Source organism: Dasypus novemcinctus, chromosome X, assembly GCF_030445035.2.
Source record: "Dasypus novemcinctus isolate mDasNov1 chromosome X, mDasNov1.1.hap2, whole genome shotgun sequence".
Lineage (NCBI taxonomy): Eukaryota > Metazoa > Chordata > Mammalia > Cingulata > Dasypodidae > Dasypus > Dasypus novemcinctus.
The window spans coordinates 107,792,339-107,805,721 of NC_080704.1; the positions used below are offsets into that span (position 1 = coordinate 107,792,339).

At 38.7% G+C, this 13,383-nt stretch overlaps 1 protein-coding gene across 1 annotated transcript in view; it reads left to right on the forward strand.

Annotated features, from left to right (window-relative positions):
- The first annotated feature begins 2,100 nt into the window (after nt 1-2,100).
- Nucleotides 2,101-13,383, forward strand: part of ZMAT1 (zinc finger matrin-type 1) — a 69,576-nt gene continuing 58,293 nt past the window's right edge. Inside the window, exon 1 of the mRNA XM_071212975.1 lies at nt 2,101-2,158. Within this exon, the coding sequence (XP_071069076.1) occupies nt 2,101-2,158 (58 nt within the window). The remainder of the gene's footprint in view (nt 2,159-13,383) is intronic.

Consider the following 13,383-nt stretch of genomic DNA (forward strand, 5'->3'; position numbering starts at 1 on the left):
AAAGTGTGGGAGGGGGAGGGAGTGGAACATGTGTGAATCTTTATATTTTTTATATAACTTTTCTGTAATCTAAACCTTCTTTAAAAATAAAAAAAATAATTGAAACAAAAACAAAAAAACTCAAAGAAAGGTGTGGCTACTAAAAAGATAGCAGTGTTTCTCAACCCTTACTATGTAGCAGAATCACCTGGGAAGCTTTAAAAAAACAAAACAAACAAATAACAAATTTATTACTGGCAACCATTCCCAGAGATTCTGATTAATTGACCTAGGGTGGGGCCTGACAATCTAGGTAATTGAAATGTGCAGCCAAGGTTGAAAACTACAATGATGGAAAGATGAAGTAGATCTACTAGGTTGACTGTTTAAGAGATTACCTGGCCAGCCTGTTTAAAACTAAAAAAGACAGATTCTTGGGCCTAAAATCTGAGGATAGGGATAGATTTGAAGTAGTGCTAAGGATTATGTTTGATTGCTTCTTTTCAAAATTCTCTTCAGTATAGTCTAAAATATAGTCAGGACTGATAACTACCATTCCAGATGACATCTTTATATCAACCTCATCTCAAATAGATATTGGACAGATATTATGTATAAGGGTCTGAGCTTCTCATGAAGGGCAATGATACTCCACATGGCTTTCATCAGAATCACTTGTGGATGGATTGGACCACCCACAGAGATATTGGTTTTAGTTCAGCATGTATGATTTTGAAAAGCTGGGAATGGAAATTTGATGTGAAAGTCTGATTAAAAATAATTTTTACATGAAGATTTGTTCCTGCAAATTTGAGTATAGATTTAATCATATTTAAACTGATTAGAAGAACTCATAAAAATTAAGGTAAATTTAAGAAAATTTTAAATATAAATCATCATTCCAATATCTTCCTTTTAATTTCAGTATTTTGTGTATTTTAATTTTTTATTTACTAAAGTCAGAACATCTAACATACATTTTATTATACCCACAAACCTCTACCTCTTGTATCAGGAACAATATTGCTTCAGTTTGAATGTACTATATCTAGAGGTCATACTCAAAGTAAGTTCTAAACTCAGCCTTTACCACCCTGTAGCTTTGATAGGTAAGAATATATTCTTCCCCTCCTTTCTGTGCCCACTGTCACTCTTCTGGTTAAGTCCTCATGACCTCTTGCCTTTAGCTGTCTTCTAATGATAGCCCCATTTTACATCTCTTCTTTTTCTCTGTTGAGTTCAGAATTAAATTCAAATACCCAAATGAAGCCTATCATGATTTGGCCCCACTCCACATTTCCATCATTGCCCTACATGCACTTGCCTCCTCTGAAACACATTTATTCCACTGCTATTTTAATATGAGTTCTACACATCTTCTAAAGATTAGTACAGAATCCATTCTCTACTACAAAGCTTTTCTCAAACTACTTAGCAGAAAGATGCTGTACCTTCTTCTGTCTCATAATGCTTATACCATTCTTTTCATTTACATCTCATCTTCCTTACAAAATTGTAAATTCTTTGAGATTAGAAAGTGTCTTGTTCACTTACTTTGTCATTTCCCAACATGTGGATCAGTTATGTATGCATAACTGAAAGAATCAAGATAAAAGAAAGTTCCAACTCCACCAAATAACAAACATGACAAGTTATTTTGATTTTTTGCATTCCCATTTCCAAACCTTCCGAATGTGGACAATGCCACTTGTATTACAGATTTGTTTTAAGGACCAAAGGGATAATCTTTTATCTTGTTTGACACACAGAAGTCCCTCAATAAATGCACATTCCTTTTTCCTTGCTCCTTCCAGAATATCTACCACGCTACTTTGAAACAATGCTCAATAAATATCAAAGCTCAATGATGGCCAAAGGCACTGAGAGTCTAACCTATGGTACTGTTACAGGAAATTAAAAGAGAAAGGTAGTTATGAAAGAATATTATAAGCTAGAATTGACATGAATCAGTGATGTGCTGTGGGAAAAGAATGGTTGATATCTTGAGCCTTGGAGTATTATGCCTTTTAGTAAAGCAAAACAGACCAAGAATTTGTTGAGGAAATTAGTCAAAGGCAATAAGTCTAGGCAATACTGTTATAAAGGAAAAGTTATGACGGGATGAGTAACCTCATTGGCTTCATAGAAATGATCTGGAACACCAATAGTGAAAGGCTAGGTTAAGAAACTTTCCTTTTGTAATAAATTATATTGCTGCCAAAGGATGATATTTACTTATTAAAATTTTTAAATGGAAAATTCAGGATCATACCGCCTTGTTCATATTGCATAGTCAATTCTGAAACAAAGGAGGTCCTACAATACTTTTAAATTAACATCTTTATATTTCTGACTTTAGAGTCACAGATAAGTAATGTATTTTTTATTTATTTTATTTTTTTCCAAATTCTACTCAATTTATTAATTTCTTTAGAAGATATTACATTAAAAAAAATATGAGGTCCCCATTCGCCCCCACTACCCCCACCCCATCACTCTCCCCACAGTAACACTCTCCGCCATCATCATGTCACATCAATTGCATCTGGTGAGTACATCTCCGGGCATCACTGCACCCCATGTCCCGTGTTCCACACCATAGCCCACACTTTCCCACGTTCCATCCAGTGGGCCATGGGAGGACATACAACATCTGGCTTTTTAAACAACCTTAAAAATAATTCAGTGGATAAACTGGATAAATATTATGTGGATATTTTTAAGTGTTCCTCAAGTCATTTCTGACATTTCTGATTTACAGTTATTCTTATCTTGAATCTTTTGGTTTTTAAATATGCCATTTTAGTCCATAGAGTGATACTAGAAATTAAATATCTAGAGTATTTTAAATTAGAAAGTCATACATGCATTTTCTAAAAATTCGAACAAGACAGAATTGTACAGAGTAAGGTGTTAACTTTTCTCACTTGTTCTTTTTCTAGACCCACTTCCCTAGGTTAAATGCTTTAAAATTTTTTCTACACATAAGAAATTCATGTATGTATAATTAATTTTTGCTAATGTTGGGAATTGGATTTATTGTATTTACTCTTCTACAACATTTTTTTCATTAAACTATATCTTGGTTTTCCTGCCATACATAGTTCATAGCTACTATTCTGTTTGCCTCTCTAGGTTATTTGTATTTATATTTTGTATCGATGAATCAAACAATATGTAGTACCTTGTATCTTGTTTCTTTCCCTTAGTGTATTTCCTTTTTCCCCTTAATGGAAGATTATTATTATATTACTATATACTATTGTCGATAGTTTGCTTTGGTTGTATTTGCCTGATATTAACATCTTATGACTTTAACATACATTTGTTCAATTTCAAAGAAAAACAATCTTATATATGCAATATTACCCACATTCACACTTCATATGACGTTTCACTATGCTATAAAGGGGAAGCATAAAGAGATTGAGAGGGGATGAGTTTTTGTTTGTCTGGTTTTTATTTTGTATTATTATTATTATGGTAATAATGAAAATGCTCTAATAATGACTGAGTTGATGAATGCACAACTGTGTGATTATAACAAATACTACTGATTGTACACTTTGGATGGATTGTATGCTTCATTAATATATATCCATAAAATTGATTTGTTAAAAAAAAAATATATATATATATCGGCACATATGCATTTTGAAAGTTAAATATATTAATAGTAATAATATCTTACATTACTATTACTAATGTTTATAATGGTAATATAAATATTACTGTTAATAGTAATATTTTGATGTTTTTTGATTCACATCCTATATATAAATTAGTAGATTTTGGCAGAATACATTTCAGCTGCTAAACATTTTATTTTATTTTATTTTTTTTTTTTTTTTTTTAATTTTTTTATTTTTTATTGAATTTGTAATAATATTACATTAAAAATATATATGTGAGGTCCCATTCAACCCCACCCCCCCACCCCCCCTCTCCCCCCCCCCCAACAACACTCGTTCCCATCATCATGACACATCCATTGGATTTGGTAAGTACATCTTTGGGCACCTCTGCACCTCATATACATTGGTTCACATCATGGCCCATACTCTCCTCTATTCCATCATGTAGGCCCTGTGAGGATTTACAATGTCCGGTGATTACCTCTGAAGCACCATCCAGGGCAGCTCCATGTCCCTAAGACGCCTCCACCTCTCATCTCTTCCTGCCTTTCCCCATACCCTTTGTCCATTATGTCCACTTTTCCCAATCCAATGCCACCTCTTCTATGTGGACACTGGATTGGTTGTGTCCATTGCGCCTTTATGTCAAGAGGAGGCTCAGATTCCACCTGGATGCTGGATGCAATCCTCCCATTTTCAGTTGTAATCACTCTAGGCTCCATGGTGTGGTGGTTGTCCTTCTTCACCTCCATCTTAGCTGAGTGTGGTAAGTCCAATAAATCAGATTGTAGGTGCTGGAGTCTGTTGAGGCTCAGGATCTGGCTATCACATTGTCAGTCCAGAGATTCAAATCCCCTAAATATATCTTAAACCCCAACATTAACTGCACCTCCAGCACATTAGCATGAAAGTCTTATGAAGGGAGATCCCATCTGAGTCCAGATTCATCACACATAAACACCATTTCCAAAGAGGGGCCATCTGCCCTGGTAGTTAACCCCATCGGCCATGACCATAACTCCCATGGGTCTCTTTAGCCCTCAAAGGAACCAATATCTGGGGGTTGTATCTGCTTTATCTGTCTCTCTGACTCTGCTCAGTTGTGCATGAGGGCAAACCTTCTGCCAGCCTCCAGACTCTTTTTTAGAAACTCGTAGCCATATAAACTCATTTCTCCTTTCCATTTCCCCCTTACTTTAGGTCAAACAGCATTTTAAAGTCATGGTATTTTATGTAGACATGGATATTCTGCTGATCCGCATTGAACCTTCCATATAAGGTCATTTTCCAGTTGCATCATCAGTTGGTAGTTGATAGTGGTCCCTCGTTGCCAGGGAGGCTCATCCCCGGGTGTCATGTCCCACGCTGGGGGGAAGGCATTGCATTTACATGCTGAGTTTGGCTTCGAGACTGGCCACATTTGAGTAACATGAAGGCTGACAGAAGGGAATTCCCAGGCACAAAGTTGCTCTAGGCCTTGTTATTATTTTGGGTTTATCAGCTCACAAGCATAGTCATTAGTATCAGGGGCTCACTGTTGAACCCTCACTCCCTCCCGGTCCCCACCACTGTACCTGGGAGACTGTCGCTGCTCCCCTAGGGACCACGACAGAGCACCACTGGCCGGGAACCCAGTACCCCCCCTACTGTGGTTTTTAATTGTTGCCACTATGAGTATATCCAAACATTACCATGCACCCTGGACATATGTTCTGTACAGCTCCCTGTCAGTCATATATCATCTGTCATTGGTATCCCATACCAGTATCCCTCCATTGCCATTGTTGAAACACTCTGTGATCCAGAACTCCCCGAAATTTGAAGCCCAATATAATGTCATGGTCCCTTACTAGGGAATGGCATATAGCGATGAGTTTAAAGGATAGATAAAGAACTTGGATAAAGTTAGATAAAGAACTTAGATAAAGAATGTTGACTTGAAAAAATTCCACATCCTATTTCCCCCCCCCCCCTAATTATTCAGCTTTTCTTCACAGGAGTCCTAGACCACAGCAATGTATATATATAATATACAGCACTCCCACACATCCACCAGAAAACCTTTTCCCTTCCACAGTGATACTCTTACGCCCTATTCATATCATATTTACTTAAAGTGATGTACAGAGTCTGAGACATTAGCTTTCTAACAAGGTGACATCTGTATTTACATTATGGTGCATACTTTAGGATACACAGTTCTTTACATTTTTAGTTATCCTATGTTTTACATTATGGTTTACATTATCAGTCTGTCATCTCCTATATGTTATGGTGTAATATTACATGTTTTATATCCATCCTTGTGTACTCTCAAGAAACTCCTCTCTTACCCCCCATTTACTTTGGTTCCACACATTTAACGTCCATTTTCCCTTCCACCTTAGTGCCCTCAGTGATAGCCAACCTCCGTTTCCTGAGGAGCCACTTCCAGAGATAGATGGAATAGTGTTCAGGGCCTAACTTGCTCAACTGCCCCAATGCCCTGGGAGCCACCCTTTCTCTCGAGGGATACAGTTCCCTCTATTGGATGGCATTAGTCCTCCCCAGGATGTGGGTCCACCCCCACTCTCACTACTTGGGTTTCTACCCCATGGTGTCACCCACTCTGGCAGAATGAGCATTTAGACATTCCCCAGGAGCCCGTCCTGCATCAGACCCTCCCCTCCGAGCATTCTAAACAGGTAACCCTCTTTATTATATTTTGATATGATTTTCTCGGCATTTTACTCTCCACCAACACCTGACCCTCTCCTGGTTCGTATGCTACCCCTCCCTCCCCCCACTTTTGGGCAACGTTACCCACCCGTCCCTCCCCAGCCACCCTCAAACCCGCAAAGCCCCAAGCAAAGGCAACCCCTTGCCCCCCTTTTATCTCTTCTTTGTGTTCATACTTACCACCATCTCGTCTTAAATTCCACCCCTGCAGACATCGGCTCATATCCTTCCTCCACCCTCCGATTTCCTGCAAGCCTATCGTTCAGTCTCTTGCTATCTAGGGCAGCTTGTTTATTTCATATCATTGAGGTCATGTAGTATTTGTCCTTCAATGTCTGGGTTGCTTCACTCAACATAAGGTTCTCAAGATTCATCCATGTTATCACATGTGTTTGTAGTGTGTTTGTTCTTACAGCCGAGTAGTATTCCATTGTGTGTATATACCACATTTTATTGATCCACTCGTCTGTTGATGGGCATTTGGGTTGATTCCAACTTTTGGCAATAGTGAACAATGCTGCTATGAACATTGGTGTACATATATTGGTTTGTGTTCTTGTTTTCAGTTCTGCTGGGTATATTCCCAGCAGTGGTATTGCTGGGTCATATGGCAAATCTATGGCTAGTTGTTTGAGAAACCGCCATACTGTTCTCCAGAATGGTTGGATCCTTCTGCATTCCCACCAGCAGTGGATGAGTGTTCCCCTTCCTTCACATCCTCTCCAGCACTTGTATTCTTCTGTTTTTTTCATAGCTGCCAATCTTATGGGTGTAAGATGGTATCTCATTGTGGTTTTGATTTGCATTTCCCTGATAGCTAGAGATTTGGAGCATTTTTTCATGTGCTTTCTTGCCATTTGTATTTCTTCTTCGGAGAAGTGTCTGTTTAAGTCTTTTTCCCATTTTTTAAATGGATTGTTTATCTTTTTATTTTCAAGATGTAGGAGTTCTTTATATATGCAAGTTATAAGTTTCTTATCAGATATATGATTGCCAAATATTTTCTCCCACTGTGTGGGCTCCCTTTTTACTTTCTTGACAAACTCCTTTGAGGTGCAGAAGGCTTTAATTTTGAGGAAGTCCCATTTATCTATTAGTTCTTTTGCTGCTCGTGCTTTTGGTGAGATATTCATAAATCCATTACCTATTACAAGGTCCTGTAGATGTTTCCCTACACTGCTTTCTAAGGTTTTTATGGTCTTGGCTCTTATATTTAGGTCTTTGATCCATCTTGAGTTGATCTTTGTATAAGGTGTGAGATGGTAATCCTCTTTCATTCTTCTACATATGGCTATCCAGTTCTCCAGACACCATTTGTTGAATAGGCCACTCTCTCCCAGTTGAGAGGGTTTGGTGGCTTTATCGAATATTATGTGGTTGTATATGTGAGGTTCTATATCAGAGCTTTCAATTCGATTCCATTGGTCTATATGTCTCTCCTTATGCCAATACCATGCTGTTTTCACCACCGTAGCTTTATAGTATGTTTTGAAGTCAGGTAGTGTGATTCCTCCAATTTCGTTTTTCTTTTTCAGTATGTCTTTGGCTATTCGGGGTCTCTTTCCTTTCCAAATAAATTTCATAGTTAGTTTTTCTAGTTCCTTAAAGAAAGCTGCGTTGATTTTTATTGGGATTGCATTGAATGTGTAGATCAGTTTTGGTAGGATAGACATCTTAATAATGTTCAGTCTTCCTATCCATGAACAAGGAATAGTCTTCCATTTATTTAGGTCTTCTTTGATTTCCTTGAACAATCTTGTATAGTTCTCAGTGTATAAGTTCTTTACCTCTTTAGTTAAATTTATTCCTAAGTATTTGATTTTTTTATTTACTATTGTGAATGGTATTTGTTTCTTGATTTCCTCCTGATCTTGCTCATTATTGGTGTACAGAAATGCTACTGATTTTTGCGCATTGATCTTATAACCTGCGACTTTACTAAACTCATTTATGAGTTCTAGAATCTTCGTTGTAGATCTCTCAGGGTTTTCTATGTATAGGATCATGTCATCTGCAAATAATGAAATTTTGACTTCTTCCTTTCCAATTTGAATGCCTTTTATTTCTGGTTCTTGCCTCAGTGCTCGAGCAAGTACTTCTAAGACAATGTTAAATAGGAGCGGCGACAGTGGGCATCCTTGTCTTGTTCCTGAGTTTAGAGGGAAGGAGTCTAGGATTTCTCCATTGTAAACAATATTGGCTTTAGGTTTTTCATATATACTCTTTATCATGTTCAAAAAATTTCCTTGTATTCCAATCATTTGGAGTGTTTTTATCAAGAAAGGGTGCTGTATTTTGTCAAATGCTTTTTCTGCATCAATAGATATAATCATGTGATTTTTTTCCTTCAATCTGTTTATATGGTGTATTACGTTGATTGATTTTCTTATGTTGAACCATCCTTGCATACCTGGGATGAATCCCACTTGGTCGTGGTGTATAATTCGTTTAATGTGTTGTTGAATACGATTAGCAAGTATTTTGTTAAGTATTTTTGCGTCTAGGTTCATTAGAGAAATTGGTCTGTAATTTTCCTTTCTTGTGATGTCTTTGTTTGGCTTTGGTACTAGGGTAATGTTGGCATCATAGAAGGAGTTGGGTAATGTTCTTTCTGTTTCGATGGTTTGGAATAGTTTCAGCAGGATTGGTGTCAGTTCTTTCCGGAATATTTTATAGAATTCACCTGTGAAGCCATCTGGCCCTGGGCTCTTCTTAGTTGGGAGATTTTTAATAACTGATTCTATCTCTCTGCTTGTGATTGGTTTGTTAAGATCATCAATTTCTTCTTTTGTCAATATGGGCTGTTTATGTGTTTCTAGGAATTTGTCCATTTCCTCTAGATTGTCATTTTTGTTGGAATATAGTTTTTCAAAATATCCTCTTATGATAGTCTTTATTTCTGTGGGGTCAGTGGTGATATCGCCTTTCTCATTTCTTATTTTGTGAATTTGCATCTTCTCTCTTTTTTTCTTTGTTAGTGTTGCTAAAGGTTTGTCAATTTTGTTAATCTTCTCAAAAAACCAGCTCTTGGTCTTGTTTATCTGTTCAAGTGCTTTCTTATTTTCTATTTCATTTAGTTCTGCTCTTATCTTTGTTATTTCCTTCCTTCTTCTTCCTGTTGGGTTACTTTGTTGTTGTTTTTCTAATTCCTTCAAATGTGCAGTTAGTTCTTCAATTTTTGCTCTTTCTTCTTTTTTGATATATGAATTTATGGCTATAAACTTCCCTCTCAGTACTGCTTTTGCTGCATCCCATAAATTTTGGTATGTTGTGTTATCATTATCATTTGTTTCAAGGTAGTCATTGATTTCTTTTGAGATTTCCTCTTTGACCCACTGTTTTTCTAAGAGTGTGTTGTTTAATTTCCAAATCGTGGTGTGAAATCTGGGCTTCTTTCCCTTGCAAATCTCCAGCTTGACTCCACTGTGGTCAGAGATAATGTTTTGTATGATTTCAATCTTTCTGAATTCGTTCAGCCTTTCTTTGTGGCCTAGCATATGATCTATCTTGGAGAATGATCCATGTGCGCTTGAGAAAAATGTATATCCTGCTGTGTTTGGGTGTAGCGATCTATATATGTCTATTAGATCGAGCTCCTCTAATATACTATTCAGATGTTTTGTGTCTTTGGTGATTCTCTTTTGAGATGTTCTGTCCAGAATTGATAGTGGTGTATTAAAATCCCCCACTATAATTGTAGATGTATCTATTCTTTCACTTAGTTTTTCCAGCGTTTGCCTGACGTATTTAGAGGCACCCTTGTTAGGGGCATAGATATTTATGATTGTTCGATCTTCTTGACAGATTTTCCCTTTGACTAAAATGTAGTATCCTTCTTTGTCTCTCACAATTGTTTCACATTTAAAGTCTATTTTGTCTGATATTAATATAGCTACTCCTGCCTTTTTTTGGTTATTGTTAGCTTGTATGATTGTTTTCCAGCCTTTCACTTTCAATCTCCATGCGTCTCTGGGTCTAAGATGTGTCTCTTGTAGACAGCATATGGATGGGTCATATTTCCTTATCCAGTGTCCCAGTCTGAATCTTTTGATAGGTGAGTTTAATCCATTGACATTCAGTGTTATTACTATCAAGGAATTATTTGTGTTAGCCATATTTTGATTGGATTTGTGTTTGTCATATTTTGTTTGTATATTTTTTTTGTCTTTTTTGTTGTTGTTGTTGGTCTTATACTCTCCTCCAACTTTGCCTTTCCTGTTTTTTCCTTTCTTCCTGCAGAACTCCCTTTAGAATTTCTTGAAGGGGAGGTTTCTTGTTGGTATACTCTTTCAGTTTCTGTTTGTCTGCGAATATTTTGAACTCTCCATCATGTTTGAATGCTAGTTTAGCTGGATAGAGTATTCTTGGTTGGAAATTTTTTTCCTTTAGTACCTTGACTATATCATACCACTGTCTTCTTGCCTCCATGGTTTCAGAAGAAAAATCAGCACTTAATCTAATTGAGCTTCCCTTGTATGTGATGGTTTTCTTTTCTCTTGCTGCTTTTAGGATCTTCTCTTTGTCTTGAGCATTGGATAATTTGACAAGTATATGTCTTGGGGTGGGCCTGTTGGGGTTTATGACTTGTGGAGTGCGCTGTGCTTCTTGGATATGTACATCTGTCTCTTTCAGTAGATTTGGGAAGTTTTCAGTCATTATTTCCTGCAACACTCTTTCTGACCCCTTTCCCTTCTCTTCACCTTCTGGAATGCCTATAATACGTATGTTTGAGCGTTTTGCATTGTCATTCAGGTCCCTAAATCCTAATTGGATTTTTTCTATCTTCTTATTGACCCCTTCTACTATCTGTTTGATTTCTGATGTACTGTCTTCCACATCACTAATTCTCTGCTCTGTCTCTTCTAGTCTGCTGATATTTGCTGCAAGTGTATTTTTGATTTCTTGAACTGTGGTGTTCATTCCCATCATATCTGTTATGTTTTTGCGTATGTCTGCAATTTCCCCTCCAAGTGATGTCTTCATGTTGTTAACCTCTTTCATTACTGCATCAATTTTGTCGGTGATAAATGTTCTGAGATCTTTCATTGCTTGTGCCAAGTTTTGCTCCCCTTCGTGATTATTGGTTTGTTGATTGGATTCAGCCATGTTTTCCTGATTATTGGTTTGGTTCGTAGATTTTTGTTGCTTTCTGGTCATCTCTTTATTTTGACGAATTTAATCAGTTCCTTAGCTTCTTTGTCTGCTCTTGGAGGTTAATTAGTTGTTATTTTTGCACAGGTGTTATATCTTCTCTTTGTCACTTTTATCTTCTTATTCTAGTTACTTGTTGTTGGTTAAGTTCACTTTAGAGGAAAGTATTAGTGTTGGGGAAAGGCAATTGTGTAAGCAAGGGAAAAGTGTAAAGTTGTATTGGTGATGTATGTTAATAAAGCAGGAATATGAGATCTGGAAGGATGGAGGTTAGATTCATGTAGATTGTATAGAGTTATAGCTGTAGGTAGAGTACCTTTTATGAAGTTGATGACTGAATTTGGGAGGAATATGGTATGAACTACACAGCTATTGTTTTCATGAGAGAGGGAAAAAGAAAAGAAAGGTAATAGTTTCAAGAGTGGATAATAGACAGAAAACAGAACAAAGGTATTAGAAATTAAGAGTTAGACACTTTGTGGATCAAAGAACGGGAGGTGGGGGGTGGAATATAGGAGAGACAGTAGATGATAGTGGATATCAAGATGCAGGGGAAGGGGGATAGTGTAGGTAGCCTAAATCAGTTCACACAGAAATGAGGCAGTGGAGGATGGGAAAACCCAGCAAATGTGAGGTGTTCCCTGTAGCACCTATTGTATACTTGAATTAAAGTAAAAATAAGTGGAAGATGAGGGACAAGAGGGAAAGAGAAAACCGAAAAAAAACAAACAAAAAAAAAACAAACTAATTATAATAGAGAAAAAAGAAAGGCAAGAAGAAATGAAGAAAGAAAAAGAGGATGGGCAAACGGTGGGGAACGGATAGGGAGAAGAGAGATACAGGTACACACGTGTCACAATTGCAACACTATCTAAAACAACAACTTCCCCCCGCTTTGCCCTAAAACCCCCCCGTCTGTCTGCCCAAATGGGTCTGCAAGCACCTCCCTTCCCACAAACCCCCAATAGGCCGCCCAGGGCCCACGAACTCCCCAGTACTGCTGATGCTCAAAAAAAAAAAAAAAAAAAAAAAAAAAAAAATTTAAGTAAAATTAAAAAAACAAACAAACAAACAAAAAAAAACAAAAAAAAACAGAAACCCCTCCGCAGGCCCGGCTCCGCCCGCCGCGGAGGCGTGGACCGGCTCTGCCCGGCTCCTCACGCCGCCTTGGCCTGGCCTGGCTCCGCCCAGCTCCGCTCGCTACAGCGGCCCAGCCGGCTCCGGCATCCACCTCCCGCCACTGCGGCCTGGACCGGCCCTGCCCGGCTCCGTACCCGCCGCGGCCTGACCCAGGCCCTCCCGGCTCCAAACGCTACCGCGGCCCGCAGCCGGGGCCTGAACCGGCCCCGCCCGGCTCCAAGCGCTACCGCGGCCCGCCGCCGGGGCCTGCACCGGCCCCGCCCGGCTCCAAGCGCTACCGCGGCCCGCCGCCGGGGCCTGCACCGGCCCCGCCCGGCTCCAAGCGCTACCGCGGCCCGGCCCGGCCTGGCTCAGCCCCACCGAGCGGGGCTAGATGCCTCGTCTCCGCCTACCCAAGAAGGGAATCCTCTGCAGGTAGCTGGGATCTCCGTGTATATTTCACAGACGAATCCTCTCTGTTACCTTCCCTCCAAATCGATGTCCAGACACCTCCGGACCAGCAAAAATCCCGAAACAATCCGGTCCCAAAGAGTCTCCAACGCCACCCAGCCGATTCCCTGCAGAAGACTCTAACAGGGATGTTCACTCAGCCGCCATCTTGCCCCCTCCCCTCTGTCCTAAACATTTTAGATAGACTTGTGGACCCCAGGTGTAAATACAGAACATTTTACATGGATTATTTATTATAGTGATATATACGGTAACAAAACTTTTAGATGCTAGTATATGAACATTACTTGTAGCGTCAAAGGATTTGTGT